General features: G+C 40.0%; 1 protein-coding gene across 1 annotated transcript; it reads left to right on the top strand.

Annotated features, from left to right (window-relative positions):
* The first annotated feature begins 5,886 nt into the window (after positions 1-5,886).
* Positions 5,887-20,056, top strand: LOC145995969 (zinc finger MYM-type protein 1-like). The gene is made up of 2 exons (XM_083132056.1): positions 5,887-8,090; positions 19,920-20,056. Exon 1 carries the CDS (start codon positions 5,921-5,923, stop codon positions 8,078-8,080), a length of 2,160 nt encoding a protein of 719 aa, XP_082988182.1. The 5' UTR covers positions 5,887-5,920; the 3' UTR covers positions 8,081-8,090; positions 19,920-20,056.
* Positions 20,057-21,847: the final 1,791 nt, after the last annotated feature.

Here is a 21,847-nt window from a genome sequence, read left to right as displayed (position 1 = left end):
TGAAATATGGAATATATGATTAAATTACAAATATTTACTCAGGCTCTCTCTCGCTCTCGTTTTAGTAGTGTTTTTTTTAATATACTAATCTCTTGGCCTCCAACGGATGTATTTATTTGGGCAAGAGATCGCACATTCATATTGATGTTGTTTTTGTTGTTTTTTTTACTTCGCTTTTCTGGCACATTTGGTTATCGCGAAAATGAGGATGATGTGATGAAATTAATGAAGGAACCTCGAACAATCCAGGCCGGGATTCGAACCCGTGATGAGCGTGCATTCTTGTTCATGTGTTGTACTCTGCAGTGAATAATGAAATAATTTGAAATGAAAAATATATCTCAGAACTCCGTCACCAAGAAGCCAAATGAATATTATTGAAGAAACTACAAAAAAGTGTGTTAAGTTACTTGTTTTGTTTCTGTGCATAAAGTGGACTTAAAACACCAAATCAACCAACCGTGGGGGGAGTGGTTATCAAAGCGAGCTAGGACACCAGGAATTCCAGGTTCGAACTCCAATCTGGGCATGGGTGTTCTTTGTGTTTGTCCCTTCATTAATTTATCGTATCATCTTCGCAATTAACCAAATGTGAGATAAAAGCGACGCTAAGTTATACAGAATTTGGGTAAGATTTCATGTTCCTAATGATATTAGTTATTGAATTGTAAAGAAACAATTTCAAAAGAGTGTATTTCCTTTCAGATATTAAAGCATTTTCTTTGAAAATCCGTGTGTACAACGAATAAGAATGTTACATACTGTAGTTTTTTTTGTTTTTTTTTTAGTGTCATCGCAGACCGCATGACATGCCCTCAAAAAAAGGACTGTCCTGCGAAAGTCAGGACGTCTGGTCCACCTAAACCAAATTGTAAATTGCATACATACTTATCCTGAATGTATATTTCGGGAGAGGTTCAAGAACATCAAGTAAGATTCTCTCCTGCAATAATACAATATGTCTAATAATAATAATAATATTGTTAATATAAGTTGTTATTATTATTATTACGTGAATAGGCAAGAAAGATGGTGTAATAGATATAACAGCACACATTCATATCTAGTTTATTTCTAGTTAAAGTCACTAAGATTTGTTCAAAACTATATATTTTCTATCAAGGAAATTACTGTCATAATAGAAAAATGAAATATTTATAAATAACAAATAAATTAATAGTTTGAGCTGTGGTGGTTGTGCTATTATTATGCACTAATTTTCGCGGATACTGTCAATACAAAACTGATGCATATGAGTTCAATCATCGTCATGTAAGTTCGATGGATATACGTCCTTGATTACATGCTACGTAAATGCAAATGCTACATTGGTTTTTATGCATAACCAGGGTGCGAAATCCTCGGGGGGGACAGGGGGTATTCCCCCACCAACGATCTTGTCCTGAAATCCCCCCATTAAACTTTTCCGAGGGAGAGAGTTTTGGTTGTAACAAGAAACATAAACAATTAGTTTGGGAGTCGAATATACTATACTGGAATAATATCTAAGACACATAAAGAACGGACAACAAAGAGCCTCATCTCTAAGGGCACTTCTGAACCCAGCAATTACTGGAATACAGAAATTACGACTTGTTATTTCTTCTCCATTTCTCATCGCCTTTCGTTAGCTAACACAAAGTATTGTATATAAATATATTATTAAAACACGTAATAGAATTTAGATGTGAATTTTATACAAGAAGCAATTAGTCACGCAAATCATTGTTCATTGCATTGGTATCTACGTATATTATAATCTGAAATTTGTAATCGAATTTTAAATGGACAGTGTCGGTATAATATCATAAAATAATATGATTATTCAATAATTGATATGTATTTACTCCCTCCTACCTTCGCCACGGAAGTTGCGAACAGTGATGTGCGTCTACGCGTAAACAACGATAATCTACATTCTACACGTAGACTATTTTACACAAGTAGATGACGTAATCTATGGAAACAACAAGGCGAAAGGTGATAACTTAGCAAAGGGCGCCGTGGAATAAAAAGACAATTATACTGCGTATCAGTTGCTGATGTGTGAGGAGAACTTTTCATACTCTTTCTTCCAAATTCGAACAATTTCTAACATAGGAAATATTCTAGTGTTTTATGGGAAAAAGACCACTCTTGCCTCACGACTGCCATCTGTTGTTTTTTGCATACTATTTATCTTCTTCCATAGTTGATGAGAGAAGAGAAGAGAAATTTTGTTGTAAATAGGATTGTTTTCATTTCGTTAGGAACCAATCAAGTTGAAAATGTCACTTTTCTTTCATGAAACCCTTGAAAATTAATTGTAATGCACTTTAGATTGTCTACATAGTCTATGTAAACTACAACCCAATGTATTCTACGCGTAGATTACGTGTAGACAACGTATGTCTACTTATAGTACGTAAACTTATAGTCTACGGCACATCACTGGTTGCGAGGCGTTAAACGGCAGAGAAACACTCTTTCAGTTCTACATACTCTCCACTTCCTACTCACTTTTGTCTTTCTCTCCCTCTTTCTCTTTTCCCATTCTTCTCTATCTCTCTCTCTTCCTACTCTTTCTCCCTCTATTTGTCCTTCTTCCCAATCTTGCCTTTCTCTCTCTCTATTCCACTCTTGTCTTCCTCTATTTATCTTTCTTCCTCTTTTTCATTTTTTCTCACTACTGTCTTTCTCTTTTTCTCACTCTGGTCTCTCTTTCCCGCTCTTTTTCTCTGTTTCCCCATTCTTGCCTCCCTCTATTTCCCTTGTATCTAGTTCATTTTCCACCCCTATCTCTCTCTATCTTTTTCGCACTCCTGTCTCTCTCTCTTTTTCACTCTTGTCTCCCTCATTCCTCTCGTCATTTTCTACTTTCCCCACTACTGTCTCTCTTTCTTTCTCTTTTTCCAACTCTTGTTTCTCTCTCTCTCTTTCCCACTCTTGTTTCCCTCTCTGCCACTCTTGTATCCCTCCATTTCTCTTTTTACCCACTCTTGCCTCTCCTCTTTCTTTCCCTTGACTCTTGTTCTTGCTTTTATTGTCCTATCCGAGTTGCTCCAGAATCCCTGGCCCGGTGACTACCATAGTGTCCTATAAAGGCACATCGAATTTTGAGCATTGATTGATTGGTTTGATTGATTTTACTTCGCTTATCCAGCACTTTTGCTAATCACAAAGATGAGGATAAAACTGATGAAGGAACGCTCATAAACAACATCTTATAATGAAAGGGTCCCAGGTTCGATACCTGGTGGATGCACATAGTGGTTCGGATGCCACTTTAAACTGTAGGTTCAGTCCCGATTAGTCTTACTGTGCATAAAGTGGACTTAAAACACCAACTCAACCAACCGATTAGCCTTTCTGTGCACAAATTGAACGCACAACAACTATTCAAAGAACGCCTATGCAGCCCGAGATTCAAACACCGGACACCTGGCGTCGTAGCGCGCTGTGCTAACCACTCCACCTCGGACGTCGATAGGAATTTAAAAGATTAAAAAGAAAAGTAAACAATCCGCTCCCTGCCAAATAATGACATGCTACTTATTGTACCTAACTCTATGTCAATTAGCATTGGCAGCAACACCAATATATTATAACTAGCGCTCGGAAGTTGAGGAAGAATCCTTTTTTCCCCAGTGTCCGAAGACGAGGCCCAACATAATATATGTTCATTTTGGGTCATTGTAGGCCAGAAAAAGGCGGGTTTTATTTGTCCTTTTTTGCTTTTTTTTGGCTTATTGGTCCTTTTTTAGCCTATTTTTTTAGGTCTTAACGGCTTTTTTTTTTGCAACTTCACCTTCTTTCGACTACGTTTTTACTGCCCATTCTCAATTCGAATCATCATCAGTTCATCACCTCTTAAACATCCTTTCTGTAGTAAAGAAATACAAAAAAAGGGAAAAATAAATATATTTGAACCGATCCCTGAAACTGAAACGAGAGAAACATTTTTGGACGACTGGTGGTGCAAGATCCGTAACTTGTCTGGAAGGTCGCGCTGTTGGCAACTTTCTCTTGTTTTAAAGCTTTCAGCACGGTGTATACGACCAGACAGCACACGCCTGCAAAGATCTCAAGGTGCAGCGCAGAGGGAGGGGGTGGGGATGTTAAAACTGAAGTTATTAATTAATTTGGATCACATTTATACGTCCTTTTTTTATATTTTTAGGTCTTTCTTTTGCAAATTAAAGGTCTTCAACTTCCGAGCCCCAATTATAACTTTTACTTGGTCTTCAAACCCTCCGTGGCTGAATTATTATCATAGCGCTACGACGCCAGGTGTCCCGGGTTGGAATCCAGACCCAAGGATGCGTGTTCTTTGTGAATGTCCCTCCATCAGTTTCATCATATCATCAATTATCCCCATCTTCGCGCTTAGCCAAAAAATGGCAGAAATGCGAAGTAAAATAAACCAAATCAATCAACGTTTTGGTCTAACCCTGTGTAGTTGGTACACGTGTGAATATACAGGCTCCATTAGACTTGTTCGCTGGAAGTGTCTTTCAAAGAGACTTTGAATGTCTTTAGTCCTAATCTAAAGAAAGTTTGGGGGTATAAAATAGCTCTGGGCTGGGTTACTGGTGGCCCCATAACCTCCTTGTCGCCCTCCCCCCAACAACCGCTCTTCCCTTCTTCCCTTTCCGATGGCCTTGGCTGTTTTCTTTCTTTCTTGCATTCTTTGGGATGTATGCAGTGTTGCCACTTCCTAAGGGAACATTTTCCCATGTTCGATGGACAAGTTTTCCCTCCGACAAAAAAACAATTCTGTACTATTATTTGTGCTGATCCACATTCATTTGTATGGGAAATATCATACGTACTTAAGCTTAAGTGTATGATTAACTAAATAAACTTGAGAATTGAGTAAGAGAAGATGAGAATCATTAATTAAAAATTGTAGATTGCAAAAAAAAATATCCGGAATAACAAAATTTTATGACAGTATTTAATATTACTTTTTAAGAGCCATGTCATTGCAACAATGTTAAAAGGCAATGGGGACGTGGTTGAACTCATTAATTGTTGTTTCAATCCCCATTGAAGTAACTGTTGTAGAAAGAAAGACAATATACTTCCATTCACCACACTTATTATTTATTTTGTTTTAGCCATTTAGCTACGTCCCACTCGTGTTAAAAGAAAAACAGTTATAATTTTGTTACAATTTCATGCTTTTATAACACAATCTTTATCTTCTAATATAGTTGTTATGCGAATATATTATTTTATTGTCTGAATTTTGAGAAGTGTAGACAAGGCATTTGACATTGTAACATATTTGAAATCTCTGAAGAAACAATCGCGTTATGTTTTGATGAGGCCTCCCAGATAGCTTAGTGGTAAAGTCGCCGCCTTGTAATCAACGCGAGGCACATTGCATAGTGGTTCGGATCCCACTGTAGTTTTAGTCCCGATTAGCATTTCTGTGCATAAAGTGGACTTAAAACAACAATTCAATCTTTAGCTACGTCACATTTATAACAGTCTTCTTGCTGTAAAAAAGGTAGGACATGATATACGAGACCCATATTGTGAAATTCCCCTTTTCACTTAAAATGTATCTGAATTTCCCCGCGTCAGTAAATTTTCACTTGATATGGCAACACTGGGGATATGCTAGGGGAAGGTATGCGAGATCTGAACAGGTTTCGGAATTTGGTCGAAGGGGGAGAAAAAGCTTCTTCTACCCTTCCTAAAGTTCAGGCTGTTTTTCTTGAAAACCTTTGTGGGATGCGAGCGGGGCTATCCGCCAGTCAGTAGGGATGACGTCACGCCTAACGTCACAAGTACGTACCTCCTCCCGACAAGCTGGGCTCGCATAGCTTGGCTTGGTCGCGGCGCGGTGGTGGTCCGTGCGGAAATTTTTTGTTGTTCTTTAAGTTTCGTTATGGGGGACGGCGATAACTCCTTTGAGTTTTCTGGTGCGGCAATGTCTCCTGAGGAGTATGAAGAAGAAGACAACATAATATCCGACCTGCTAGAGAAGCCATTCTCATCGAGAAGTCACGAAGAAAAGGTGGCGATCGTGTCACGTGGGAGACCAACGCTAGAGATGCCGAACCTCGTGCAGAAGAACGATAACTTCACCCGCCACTTCACCCTGGCCACGTACCGGAAGTACCACTGGCTGACAGGGTGCACCGAAAGGAACAAGCTCTTTTGCTGGTCCTGCTTGCTCTTTTCCGAGAACAGGAACAGCTCGTGGACGAACACGGGACACTGCAACCTCGGTGGCTTGCACAAGGCGGTGCGCGTTCATGAAATCTCCATGGCGCACATCAGGGCAGCCGTTTGCCTGGTCGATTTCACGGAGCGCTGGGTGAAGCGCTCCGCTGTCGTTTCCAACGTGGACATTTCAGCCCATAACGAAAGGGTGCTCAACAATCGCAAACTGATCAAGCTGCTTATCGACGCTGTTCTCTTCCTCACCAAACAGAAGCTACCTGTTGACGAGGCCGAGTTGAACAGTGGAAAGGGGCTGTATCAAGAACTGTTGCTGTACACATCGAAACTCGACCCTTTGCTGCACACCAATCTGAAAACAAACTCCAAGTTCCTGGAAGAAGTTGCTGACGTTTTGGTGGATTCCATTGCCAATGCGCTGTTGTCAGATTTCCAGTCGCAAATCAAGACGTCCTCCTTCGCGTCCATGGTGGTTTGCGAGGTTGCCGATTCTTCAAGGCAACCACAGTACGGTGTTGTCTATCGGTATGTGTTTGAAGGACAGCTGTTCGAAAGGTTCGTTGGTTTTGTGACGGTCGAAGACGACAGAACTCCCGAGAAAGTGGCGTCCCTGTTCGTCAAGCATGCCAAGACCTTCAACTGTAACGGCAGACTGGCGTCCCAAAGCTACGACGGCGCCATCTTGGTCTCCCCAGATTTATACGAGGTGCAGTCACTAGTTAGGAAGGAGTTCGAAGAGTGCATTCTGGTGCATTACGCTGGCTTCGATATGAAGGATGTTCTCTCGCAAGCATTATGCTCCATTCCCGAGTGTCGAGTGTTCTTCTCGTCCTTGCGAAATGTCGGTGACTTTTTCAAGGGCGACGCGAATCGCACGGCTTTCTTGAAGGACTTTATCCGTCGCCATTTGCCTCAAATACCGAACGGCAACCCGACCGGGTGGGACTTCGGAACCAACATCGTGCGAACGGTTTACGTCAACAGGGAATGGCTGCGCGTGGTTTTCAACGAGTTGGTCGACTTCCCCGATGAGGTAGAGTCCCAGATACTGCAGTTGGTGCAAGGTAACTCGAGCCTCATTGAAGATTTCGAGTTCTGCTTTCTCCTCTGTGTGTTCAACAACATCTTCAGGCGCTTGAACAACCTGATGGAGTGTCTGGGAGCCGAAATCCGTGACTTCGAAGCCTTCCAACTGACCTTCACGAGAGCGACCAAAGCTTTGGGAGACTTGCACGAAGTTTTCGATTCTGTGTACGCTGAGACGGTGAACGACGTCGGGCCGCCTAGAAAGAGGATGAGGGTACGCGATCCGCTGTCCAGCGAGCCGGATAACCCCATGACTCGCTACAAGGCTCTGCACAAGAAGATACTGGACGGCGTTCTGTACCAGGTCACAACGAGGCTCAAGAACTACGACAGACTGAGTTTCGTGAACCTAGTCGACAGCAAGAAGTTCACTAAGGACAAAACCAGCGTTGAGGAAGTCGACTTTAACTCACTCTTCTACACGTACGGGAACCGTTTCGATGAGACCAGGCTAAAGAACGAACTGAACGTCGCGTACGCCAACAAGGAGTTCCGGAACAAATCCCAAGAAGCATTGATGAAGTATTTCGTCCGCACCGATCTCCCCATGGTGATGAAGCAGCTGTACATGTTGTTAACAGTGACGCACGTCATTCCCTTGCGTCCTGGCAACCCTGAATCCAGCCGCGAAAGATTTCAAAGAATCAAAACGTATTCCGTGAGTAACTCCGGCCAAGCCCGTTCCACGAACGTGGCGCTGCTTGCAGTGGAATCGGATGTTTTGTTTGAAGAAAAGGACAAATTGAACTTCTTCGAGTCTGTGATCAAGAACATCTGTGAAGTAATCCCAGAATTGGCATCGGAGTTTACCTCCCTGTAACACGAGCTTGGTAAGTAATTAATTATCAATATTATTAAATTTAATATCAATGGACAGTGGCGTATTCTCCATGTTACCGCGTTTACTGTCGGTAAACCAACTTTTTTCCATGTAGATTTAGCTTTAATATATGGGAAATTGCTCATTAACTAAATTACTTTAAAAAATATAAAGGGGAAACGTGGAGTGATGCTTTCCCCAAGTGAAGAAAATTATCATAGAGCATCACCACTAGGATAATTTGCATTGCCACTTAACCTTACTGTCTTTCACGGCACCCCATCGTCCATGTTTTCACGCTACAATTTCACTATTCAAATTATATTAAGTATTTCCAGATATCTCAGGGGGGCAAGTGCACTCCCCTATGCGGCGCCCTTGTAAAGAGGTTCCACCGCTGGAAAGAACGTTAACGGGAGGAAAGCTTCCTTTCTGCTTTCTGTGCCGCGCTTGGCAGAAGCAGTGTTGCTACATCAAGGGAAATCCAGGTCCAAATTTAGGTAAAAAGAGAAATTGTATGAGAAATATAGAAATTGCAGGAAATGTTGAGGTTGTCCGACTTCTGTGTTTATATTATTTGCATGCCTGCATTCATGTTTTATTCATATTATATTTAATATAATATATATTGGGTATATAATAAATATATACGATAAATAAGAGTGGTTGCGGTAAACCGGATCAAATTTCAGAATACGCCACTGTTTAATATTATAATAATAAGCGGGATTTTACAATTTTTGTTAAAGATGGGGATATATTAAAAATTATCTGAATATAGTTACATTTTTGGTCTACATTATCGCAAGCGGCGTTTCAAGATAAAAAAATTTGCCCGAGCAAGATAGATTTTTGACGCCCATCCAACAATGACTGGGTGTTCGTCGTGCTGACCACACGTCACCCCGTAACTGCCTGGATGATTTCCCATCTCGGTGATGCCGGCAGTTGGTAGGTAGACTCAGGCCCTCACAGGCTGTTGCGCCACGAGATATTATTTATATTCTGTTCTCCTCCAAAGAAAAAGTTCTAGATGCGCCTGTGATTATTATTGTCCGACATTATATGTTGATTTTTGGTCCATAAGTGTCGCTAGGCATTTTGTTGGAGCAGGGGGTGGGGGAGATCTTTGGTATAAAATTCAGTAGTAGTCATCAGGTAATAATTAGATTTAGATCTATATGCAAATGCATGCGTTTATTGAACACTCATATCTTATCCGTTTCGAACCGGCCTCCATGCACATCGCACTACGACACCGACCAGAGGACCTGGGTTCGAATCCCGGCTTGGGCGGGATTTATTTGTGTGTTCTTTCATCACACATCCTCATCTTCGCGATTAGCCAAAATTGGCAGAAATGTGAAGTAAAATAAACCATATAAATCAATCAATCAATTATCCATTTCGATATAAATTTAACTAAATGGAAGAACATTTACTAACTACTAACTAACTAACTCCCTAGCCTTCTTAAACCCGAAGGTTCATGGCTGCAGCAACACAGGCCTTCCATCTTTCCCTATCTTGAGCAAGTTCTATATACTCTTTTCCATCCCTACCGATTTCCCTTAGGTCCATCTCAACGTTGTCCCTCCATCTTCGTCTTGGCCTTCCTACAGGTCTCTTACCATCAGGTTTCCCAACAAGAATCCTGTAAACTCCTCTTTCCTCTCCCATTCGTGCCACATGGCCTGCCCACCTAAGTCTTCTTGATTTAATTATTTTAGTAATATCTGGACATGAATACAAATTATGTAGTTCTAAATTATGTAACCTCCTCCACTCACCTGTCTCCTCATCCCTTTTAGGTCCAAATATTTTCCTAAGGATCTTATTTTCAAATACTCTCAATTTAAGTTCCTCTTTCAATGTAAGGGACCAAGTTTCACATCCATATAATACTACAGGCAAAATTACTGTTTTGTATATTTTAACTTTTAGTTTCTTAGGTATTAAACGAGAAGACAAAAGTTTATGAAGAGAGAAGTAACATGCATTTCCTGAATTAAGCCTACTTTTTATTTTCTCTTTAATATAATTTTCATTTGTTAATATTACTCCTAAGTATTTGAATTTGGAAACTGGTTCAAACGAGTTGTTATCAATAATTAGATTTTGATTATTACCTAACACTTGGTTTCGGCCTGTAAGCATATATTTAGTTTTCTCCTTGTTAACTTCCAAACCTATCTCTTTAGCAGTTTTGAAAAATATTTTAGCATTATTCTTAATTGTATTCACATCATCCCCCAGTAAGTCTACATCATCTGCATATGCTAACAACTGAGTCACACCATTTAATTTTAGTCCTTCTTTAGTTTCTTTTACCTTCCTTACAGCATATTCTAAGGCAAAATTAAAGAGCAATGGAGATAATGCATCTCCTTGTTTTAACCCATCATGAATTGTAAATTTGTCAGACATATTAATACCCACACGAATTTTACTTTCTGTTTCACTGGTGCATATATTTATCATACTAACAAGCTTCTTAGGTATTCCAAACTCTACTAATATATTATATAATTTATCTCTTTTGACCGAATCATATGTTTTTTTGAAATCAATGAATAGCTGATGGACATTTTGATTATATTCCCACTTTTTTTCAAGTGTCTGTCTGATGCAAATTTTGCCCATAAATATGGGTGTCCGCAGGATATTTTCCAGGTAGGAGCAATCAAGTATTTTTTTTTCAGGGTGGTCACGCGTATTTCACCCATAATAGTTTTTCCCTCTGAAAAACACTAATTTCGCCTCAACCGAATTGCGCACAAATCTCACTGACCTGTTTTGCGACAGATTTTGATCTCACGTTGCCACTGAAAAAAAAATATTTTTTTTTCTTTAGACAAGAAGAGAGAGAGAAATTATGTTATGTTAGGTTAAAACACAACAGAAGTGAGGCCTCCCCGATGGCGCAGTGGTAGTGACGTCGCCTTGTAATCAAGGGGTCCCGGGTTCGATTCCCGGTAGAGGCACATAGTGGTTCGGAACCCACTTTAAACTGTAGGTCCAGTCCCAATTAGCCTTACTGTGCATAAAGTGGACTTAAAACATCAACTCAATCAATCAATCAAACAACAGAAGTGAGAACGGCTTGAGAACATTTTACATCTGACAACATCGCCTCATTTTTTTGTGCGCAATCCTGTACATTGTGACAGCTTGTCAACGGCTTATCAGATACCACTGATAAAACCGGAAAAGTGTGCACTATCCCGCTGTAGCCACTAATTTAGTTTGAAGTTATCATGTTCCTGCAATGCCCTTGTAATAATTGACAAATTACTGACAGATAGTTTTGAGTTTTTGTTTTAAGTGTACTTTGTGAACAGATAGGCTAATCGGGGCTGGGCATACAGTTTAAACTGGGATCCGAACCACTGTGTGCTTCCACAGGGTATAGAACCCTCTACCCCCTTTATTACAAGGCGACAACCTTACCATTATGCCATCCCATCGGGGAGGTACAAGATTATCACTTTAGATCTCAAACCACCCACCCTCTCCGTTTAGAAACACTGAATAAATTATGATCAGGGTGCAACATCATTGAAGTCTGGTGGGGAGAATAATATCTTGGTGTGTGTGTTTGTATTATTATATGGTTTTTATTTATTTTGTTGTTATATATAAAAGTAAATTACTAAATATATATATTGTACTGTACTGTACTGAGTCACACTTCAATATATATATATGTTATTAAATATATGTAAAGGAATTAACACACACACACAATATATATATATATACATATACATATACATATGCATCAAGTATTTATAAAGTACCCAATGTTTTTAAAAATGTCAAAAAATTAGAAAATGCTTGAAATGGTTTTAATGCGTTTTTTTTTTAAATTTTGTTTTCTATTAATATAAATCAATGATATTCATACTTATTTGTCTTGCATTCTTTTTTTTACTTTTATTGTGCATATATTGTTATTTATGTAGAGCTATTAATGGTCTCTTCAAAGAGATAGAGAGAAAGGGAGAAAGATAATCCTTAGCAATATTTTAAGTCAAAATTTAATTGCTTATCTTAGTTTTTATAACAAAAACTCTTTCCCCCCCCCCCGAATTTTTTTGGTGGACGGAATTTTTAGGGCAAGATTGTTGGTGGGGGAAAGCCCCCCCCCCCAGGGATTTCCCACCCTGAATTTATGATTGACTCAATACAGGGTTTGCGAGAATGAATGGTGGGACTTCATGAGGTCTTTGCATCGTGCAGCCAGCAGACACCATGTCGCAGCTCACCATGCAGTCATCATCCCGCAGTTCAACAGTGTAGTATGTGTAATGGATGTAAAGTTCTTTTACTTAATTCAGTCGCTCAAGAAGATTGCGTGGTGGTGAGTTGGTGTTTTAAGTCCACTTTATGCACAGTAAGGCTAATCGGGACTGGACCTACAGTTTAAAGTGTGATCCGAACCACTATGTGCCTCCACGGGGAATCGCACCCGGGACCCCTTGATTACAAGGCGACGACGCTACCACTGCGCCATCGGGGAAGCCATATGTCAAAAACGAGGTTTACAGTGAAAGAATTGATAATCTTCACCACCTCAAGAAAAGAACTGACAAGCAATTGCAAGTATTACTCCTGACGTTCTTGCCAGAATCTCGCTATGACGTGTGTTGTACGTACTGTTAATGGCGCGCATGTTGAAACTTACTAATGTTTTTTGTTATATTTTTTGAATGACTGAATAAAACAAAAGCACTGACAATCCATTACAAATAATACATACTTCACAGAGACTTCATGGAACCCCACCATTCATGCTCGAAGACCCTGTATTATGACCGTCACCGTGGACATATTTCTAGAACATAGATGGCAACAGTGTAACTACGAGGGAACAAAGCTGGCGGCATTACTTCCTTCTGCGAGAATCGTTGTAGGATCACGTGACCTGTGGCGCTTTTCTCTTTATCTTGTCGCGAGGATTAGCTACGTAAAATAGTGCTTTTAACGCGGCCAGAGTCTCAATACATAGAAAGTATAGAAAGAGCATTTATTACGTCACAATTGCCTCATGCCTGTAATCTCTGACTTTGTTATGGGGAAAACTCATTGCGAGCAGTGGCGTGACCACGATTTTCGAAGGGGCGGCACATGTGGGGCTATTCACCGGATGTTTACATTTCTATGCTTCCTTTGTACGGGCGTGGACTGCACTTTCGGTTTTGAAAAGAATAAATGGATTTCAAAGGTGTAGAGGCAGTGTAAAATGCGACAATCATTGTATGGCTTCTGGTTTCAACATGAGATAGGGAACAAACATAGGCGCCGACTCCATGGGGCTTGGGGGGGGGGGGCTCGAGACCCCCCCAATATTAACGATGTGGGGGCAGAGCCCCAAAATAATTTTGCTTTAGAGGATCTAATGTATTACTTTGCTTCTCTTGTAAAGTTTACTCTGAATTGTGCCACATGAACTTAACTTTAAATACACATTTGAAATGTTCTAGACCATCAATTTGGGGGTCTGAGACCGCTAAACCATCAACTTTGGGGAGGCTATGACCAGAGACAGCAAAACACATGACTTATTACTGTAATTATGAGTATTGTTTAAATTTTTACTAAAAAGAGTTTCAAAAGACGATGTGCATGAACTAGGAGAGTTGATGGGACGTGTGGGCGACAAATGGTTCTCACATGACATTCAGAACGATATCATTGATATATTAGGGAGATCTGTTTTGCGCTCCGTGGTAGCAGATATTAAAAGTCGGGAATATTTTGCTTTTATGGTTGACGAAACTTCTGACATATCCATCCGTGGACAATTAATATTCTTCATTAGAACTGTGAATAAAAATTTTGATATTTTTGAGGAATTCGTGGCCTTTTATGAGATTCCGAACTCTGAAATGCGCCCGGGAAAATTGCGCTCTCGCAATAAAAGTGGGAAAAATGCGCCCTCCCAAGAGTAACCACAGTGAATAGTGGGAAAAATGCGCCCAGCACACACGACCTTCACCAATATGATAATAGGTTGATTAAAACAACCTTGACGTAGCTTCCCCTCACATTTAACACAGGTTTGGGACTGTCAGGAAAGATATTTTTTTTTAAAAAAAAAAGTACAGTAAAAATACTCTCTTTTCTGGCGTGTTTAGAAGTTGGAGATGATGTCCTTCGTCATACTTTTTTTTTTTTACTTTTGTAATTTTTATTTAATATGTTGTAATTTTTATTTTATTTGATTAAAGTTTTTATTTACATTTGTATTTCCATTTCTTGTGACCTCCGTTGACGATCTTTTCCTCCATTTTTTGGATGTACGCCAGACTTCTCAGGCACTTGGTAAGGTCCTTGGGTGTGCTTGTTTTGTAAGTATGTAAAATTTTGTAAATCTGTTCATCCTCTTCGTTCCTTCCAAACCGATGCTAGCCCTGTCATATTTGTATCCGCTGTATTCCGCTTCCTGCTTCAGCGTCTTCAGAAGGGTGTAGAATTTGGGATGAAGTCGAACTTTCTCCTGCAGCTTATTGTTCAACCCTTCGACAGCATTGTTCGTTCGGTGCTTTGCATCTCCACAGTGCCACACATCAACTGGCGTACTATGGATTAGGAGCCACCCATCTTCAACGTCCTCGCGGGGGATCATTACCAGACCACTGCACATGCGGACATGAAGCCTTACTTCTTCGTCATTCTTGTAGTCCGGTACCAATCCAACGTCTTGAACTTTGCGCCACAGACACTGATTAACGATGTTCTGTCTGGAATTCGGTCTCGACGATCTCCTTGTGCCTGCCTCCTCACATAGTTCATGCTGCGTTTGAAGCTGGAGTACACAGGAACTTCCGCCACGAGGTCGAATCCTTGATTAAACAAGGGACCCATTTCTTTCTGGTAGAGCTTAGACATAGATTCGTCACCTTCTCTTGCTCGCTTCTTAGCTGCCACTCGCTCAATTGTGTGCTGGGCGCATTTTTCCCACTTTCTAATGTGGTTACTCTTGGGAGGGCGCATTTTTCCCACTTTTATTGCGAGAGCGCATTTTTCCCGGGCGCATTTTTCCCTGATTCAAAAAAGGGAGAGAATGAGTCATTCATTTATTTATTTCAGTGATCAGAGGGCCCCCCCCCAATAATTTTGACAAGTCGGCGCCCCTGGGAACAAATTATTGTTCTCAGGAATCTATGCATTGTTTTGAGTCAGACCCGAAATGGAAAAATCAGTGGATTCATGGCCGTGTGCACGAACGAAGATCAAATTTTAAACTCGGATCGGGAAAGGATCACTGGAAAATTCCATTGCACGAAGACGGTTCAACACTTGATCGCAATCTAGGAACATCAAAACGAGTTTATCTTCTGATCGGCCATTCGCCACCGTTTTGGTGTGTGATCCTGGTCACGATACTGACGCTTCGACTGCAGGCAGTTGTTTTTTAATATATAAAGAGCGGAAAGTGATATGGAGGGCGTGCAAACGCTAGAGATGTTGGATGTACAATGCTGATAATTCGAGAAATGTGTAAAGTAAACTAAATACTGCCAAAATAATAATAATAATTTGTGGTTCTGTGGTGCAAAGTCTTAATGTTTCTAAATACTGTACTTTCTATCCAAGAACACAAAACATATATAAATGTCATTTATTATGTGAAAGTGCAAGGTAAATTAGAACAGAGCAATGTTACGATATTGCTACATGGTGTTGGAAATATGATTGTATAAATTTACGAAAATACATGTTACTGGCTATTTACACGACATGACAATATAAATATATAAGAATTAAGAAATGAAAAATTCAAATACTTACCACAGTACAGTAAAAGTAATAATAATAATATATCTTTATTGAGCGGGGGAGGTTCAGCGTACGCTGTTCTCTCAAAATCGAATGCATTTCGTAAGGCATTTAAGTCCCGTAGAAGAAGGTTCCATGCTTTCTCCTTATCCTTTTGTCTTGTGCCGTCAGTTTTAATATTATTATTTCTTTACACTCCACTACATCCTTGTACTCATCGACAAGGTTGATCAGTGCATTTCTTAAATTCAGATCAGTTTGCGGCCCGAATTACTTTCTTCTCCTACACGTTGATACTTTAACACATCACACTACTCTGTGGGGTTCTTGATTGTCATTTGTTTTAGCCAACCAATCAGGTATAGCCTTACAAAGTAATCTCGGATCAGTTGAACGGAATCTCGTGAACGTCGTTTTTCGTTGGTGCAATTCAAATCTTTAAACCAAATTCATTTAGAGTGGATTAAAATTGATCTCGTTCATCTGAACTTCGAAATAATCGGCGTTTGTGCACGCGGCCATCAGGCAGTGAAGCGAAAATATAGGACCCAGACACGAGGGAGTAGGCTCTGCAGTCGGCACTTCATCAAATTAAATGAAAATATTTTACGTGTTTCGAAAATTATAATTGTCTACAGTGGCGGTGATTGGGTGCCAAAACTGGGGGGCAAAGACAGTATATTTCCCTTTGTAGAAAAAAAATTAGCATAGTGTGGGGGGCAAAAGTGGCAAAGCCCCCCCTAATCGCCGTCACTGATTGTCTAACGCATATGTGTTGACTAAATTTAAAAGTTGGAACTACATTTGCCTTTTGTTTGTTGATAAGCGCTCTGTCCATGGGCGTCGAACGATGCCGTCGACCCCCCCCCCCCCCTGGAAATTGGCATCGTTCATTTCAAGTTACCAAAAAGCAGAATTTTTTTTTAGCATATTCAAACAAAGTAATCAATGTTAAAATGCATTAGATCGAAAAAATGAGTGAAAAATACAGGAACCAGGTTATCTTCTCGTATGCTGCCATTTCATCCAAAGAATAAGTGGTTCCACAGTTTTTAGAATTCGAGAAAAATATAATTTTAGATAAGGTCGCACAATATAAACTTTATACGAACGACACTTGCAAAAGTTAATAACAAAATACAATAACTGTGCCTTTCAGTGTAGTAACTATAAAATGGAAAAGAAATAATGGAAAATACTTGTGTTGAATATTCACTCGGCTTGTGGATCGAATAGCATGATCATAATAAACAACAATAATAATAAATTTCGAATAAAATTTATTTAATTAGGTTTCGCCTTATTCCTTATCGGTACATAAAAAGAGGTTTATCTACAGTGGTTAATTTAAGGCGAAAAGGAAAGTCCTTTTCCGCCATTTCCCGTTTCGCCTTATTCATTCAAAAACAGGTTTATCTACGGTGGTTAATTTAAGGCGAAGGGTTCGATCCCCGGCCGGTTCAAATCCGGGAACTTTTCTAATGTTGGAAGCGGCCCCGGCGCCCACCCAGCGTCGAATGACATGGGTACCTAGGGGAGAACACTGGGGGGTAAAGGCGGTCAGGGGCGTGATGCTGATCACATCACCCCCACTCACGACCGGATCATGAAAGTGTGGGGCGTTACCCCCACACCCCCTATACGCCTTCATGGCGTGGTGCTAAGCACAGGGAACACTTTACATTTTTTTTTACATGTTTAGCATTTTTGTTGTATTATATAATCGATGGTTATTTATTTCCTCTGAACTTATTGTAATGCAATTATTGGGATCATACTGCTTCGAAGGACCTCAACCCCTGAAGATGAGAGCGGCGTTAGCTCTCGAAAGCTCGGAAGTCTAACCGGAAATCACCTGGCTGATTGTCCGAGAAAACCTCTTCAATACCAGATTTGTGCACGCTCCTACGGTACTATACTAATGATAATATGCATAAAACATTAATGTAAAATTTACTTTTCGTCAACTAGATTTAACATTCTTTTTTGTTTTCAATTAATATTAATTTTTTTTATCTATTTGACATAAATTTCCTTGCCAGGCTACTTGTTTTTATACAAATTGTGTCAATCTAAGCTAGATAATGAATGCGTGCTGTAACTGTTATAACTATTCTTATAGGTTACGTCTTTTTACCTATCCATGTAATAATTACATTACAATATTAATAAATTTGCGTATTGTAATTAATATTATTTTAATTTAAATATATTATTTCTGAGAAACTTGGTTCGGACTCCCCGAAATATGTTACTAGATGCATGCCTGTATGAGGGATATTCCAGAGATGGCTTTTGCCGCTGAATTAAACACCAAATATAATCAATTATAAATATAATAAACGCCTACTTATCAAATCAGTTATTCACTTGTACACCCTGCGGCAAAATAAATAATATTTGCATTGGTCGCCCATTCGATTCCTGCAAAACTTTCGTGAAATTAGAGGAAACGAATCCAGCAAGGGTTTACTCGATCCCCTTTCCTCTTTAAAATTTTTGAGGTACCCCCCCCCCCCACACACACACACTTGTGTACCCGTCTATGGGAGTACCAGATTCGATTCCCTTTGCGATGGCCTTTGGCGTCACCTTGGCTCCCTACCAAAGTTCTTACTCTACAATGCAAGTTGTGTGTGAAAAAGTTGTATTTTTTTAGAAGCATTTTGAGGTGATGAATTCGAAAAAATGACAGTAATTATTCTTGATTGACTTTTGATTTTTTCTTGTTATGCAAGTTAGGGGACTATGATAATCAACCACCAAATGTTATATTTCGTATATTCTAGCAGCGGATTTGATAGTTTCTAAGCATTCAATTAATTCTGTTATCTTTTTTTTATTTTGAACTAGCTGATTACCCGGCGTTGCCCAGGTATTTATTTATCCCAATCTTGTATTAGACAGGAAAATAATGAATTCTAACTATAGTGTAAAATGTAACTAATTTTAAATGTGATCGTGAATGAGCTTAGCGATTCCGAAAACTATGGATTCGACACTAATCTAGGTCGTTTGTGTCATTTTATTTTTCACTCCCTCTCCCCCCCCCCCCCCAATGCCGATAGGTGATAAACTTTGAGTTGAACCGCATTGGAACAATGGATTCCATTCGCAACACAGCCTGAATGTTAGACAACCCGAGGAACACTATCGTTGTGCGGATTGCATAGAGTCACGGATGTCTGTCTGTGCGGAATTTAATATCGGTGGTTCTCGATTATTTTTATATGTCACCCTTTCCCACTCCACCCCTAGGGGTGTCTTACCCCCACAGTATTTCTTCCCAGATTGCAAGTGATATGTGTACCAAGTTTGGTTGAAATTGCTCCAGGCGTTCGAGAGTTATGCCGGAAAAAACAAATATACACACCCACACACACACACGTTTTAAGTTCACTTTATACACACAGATAGACTGAGCGCCCCTTTACAGCCTGAGCTTTTAAGTAGGTATAGTCCTCAGACAAGTGTTGATTTTAGTATGGTAAAGGACTGGATCCCGTATAGTGTGACGGGTACGAATAGCCTAAGTACTGACGCACCCAACATTTTTATTTCAATCAATTAACCTTGTTTGGAGATCTAGTGATTTTTTTTCGCATTCCATTATTTCCTTCCTGTCTATGTCCTGTAATATTTGATTCACTAATTGCAGTGTTCCCTTCCCAGGTTCATCCCAGTCCAATTTCGTACAGTTTGTCTCTGATCTCTTTCGCCCATGTTCCCTTTTTTCCCATTGCGACTGTGAACACAGACGCCAGAGCCTCGCTAGTCTACTGCACTCGCAGGTTGTACTACGTGGGCGAGAGGTTGACATTTGTGGGGCAGTTGCCCCCCACCCCACACACACTTTTCGCCACTTTTGCCCCCGCCCTACGCTAAACCTTATCTGCAAAGGGAAATATTCTGGTTTTGCTCTCTCAGTTTTGGCACCCCCCCGGGTTTTGGAACCCAATCGTCGCCACTCTTTTGTAATTGTAGGAATATTATTTATGTATGCTGTACATGTGTGTGTATAATCTCGTCTTCTATCTTTATATCTCTCTTGCAGGACTGTGAAAGTGACTGCATGAAGATGCAAAGGAGTGCAACATGTGATCTGCACATATGAAGAGAAGGAGTGATTGTTTCTTTCTTCTTTTTTTAAGTATTACTATACATTGTACACTCTTGAATATAAGACTGATAATAAACTATTTCTAAAACTTTGTAGATTTTCCTTGTCACAACAGCCATTTGTAATTCAGTGACGTGGTGTAACGTTCTCGAAACTCAAGTTTATTTGTTAAAGTTCTTGTTATGTCTGAATCACACGAGGCTAGATTTTTTGCTGGATTTTCCAGTTGGACTTGGACTAGTTGCGTGGTACTTGCTCATCTGCTAGGTTTCGCCACACACGGTGCTCGTTACGGTAACCGTACTTGTTTTAGACTTTTATTCCCACAAGGCTTTGCGCAGTCGAGGTACTTGAGGAAGAACTTTAAGAAATTGGCTGGAAAGATAAATATGGTACTCGACATGCTTTTAATAGCCTCGGACATGTATTCATTAAAAAAAATTATGTTCAACTAAATATTTCAAACATTTTAATACAGGGATGATAATGATAAACATTTTCATTATCGGCTAATCACATCTGAAATGTACAAATCTCACTGCTATGGATACATTTATAAATATTATATTAATAAACACGACTGCGCCTCATTTGTTTTGTTCTTTTTATCGAGAAGCGAACAAAAAAAAATTCAACCAAGACTCGAAAACTACAAAAACCGCTACCGCTTTTTCTTGCCAAACTCACAGATTATCTTCACATATCCAAGCGTTTACTCTGATTTGTTGTTACCACATCATCTAGCAGAGAAGCAAGATGCAAATAGAACACGGTCTAGTCGTAAAAACCAGTCTAGCAGCCAGCCAGGTAGCCAGTTCAGCGCCAACCAGGGCATTCCTACTGGAAATCATTTCCGTGTGATTGGGCCTTAAGTTTACTTTTATGCATATATATGCTAATTGGGACTGGACCTACAGTTTTAAATGTGATCCGAACCACTATGTGACTCCACCCTGGGACACTTCGATTAAATGGCCACGATGTTACCATCGGGGAGGTCCACGAAACTGTAATCAATCCCAGCATTCAATGTTAATTGGACATTATCCATTGTCTAGTGTTTTTACTTATACGTATTGTAACACAACGTTTCGAGATAGCTCGTCTTCAGGTGAACAAATGTATTTTTTCCGGTGGTGGGGATCGAACCTACGACAGTACTACAAATCCAGTGTGCTAACCAACTGGCAGGCCCGTAGCCAGAATTTTATTTCGGAGGGGCTCATTCCTTATCAGCAGCCGCCATCTAATGTGGGGGAAGAAGAAACCCTGAAGATTTCTTAGTATATTGCAACTTATGTTACAAGATGTTTAATCCTGCTCAGAAAGTAAAATAAATTACCACTATACACTATTAAAATGAGATATGTAGGATTTTTGGGAGAGGGCTTCAGCCCACTTGCCCTACCCCTGGCTACGCGCCTCTTAACCGGGTAGAGGGTGCCATGGAGAATTGATCTCGTAACTCGTGTACGTACACCCAACGGCGAAAGAAACAGCACGCGAATTGCCCACCACCATTTTCATTCAGTCTGAATTACACAATGTGATGACAATGAATTGAAATAATGACGTCAACAAGCAGAGGGCAATGCCTGCTTCGAACCAACATAGTTAATTCCTTAAAACAACACAGGATGTAGACTAAAAAAGCAATCACAATAGCGGTGAACAATTTGCCTACGATTATCTTTGCCGTTGACTGTACAGTACAGTTACGGACACTTCTGCTGTAACATTTCCATTGATATTCAATCGTATTATTACAACCCAGAAGTGTCCGTGAGTGTACAATGTGAACTATTAGTAGTAGTCCCGCACCATAGAGCTAGGGAAGAAAAACTCGCGGTTAGAAAGTAATT

The sequence above is a fragment of the Lepisma saccharinum genome, chromosome 12 (assembly GCF_977018435.1).
Source record: "Lepisma saccharinum chromosome 12, izLepSacc3.1, whole genome shotgun sequence".
Classification (NCBI taxonomy): domain Eukaryota; kingdom Metazoa; phylum Arthropoda; class Insecta; order Zygentoma; family Lepismatidae; genus Lepisma; species Lepisma saccharinum.
This window is presented reverse-complemented; position numbering and strand designations above follow the sequence as displayed.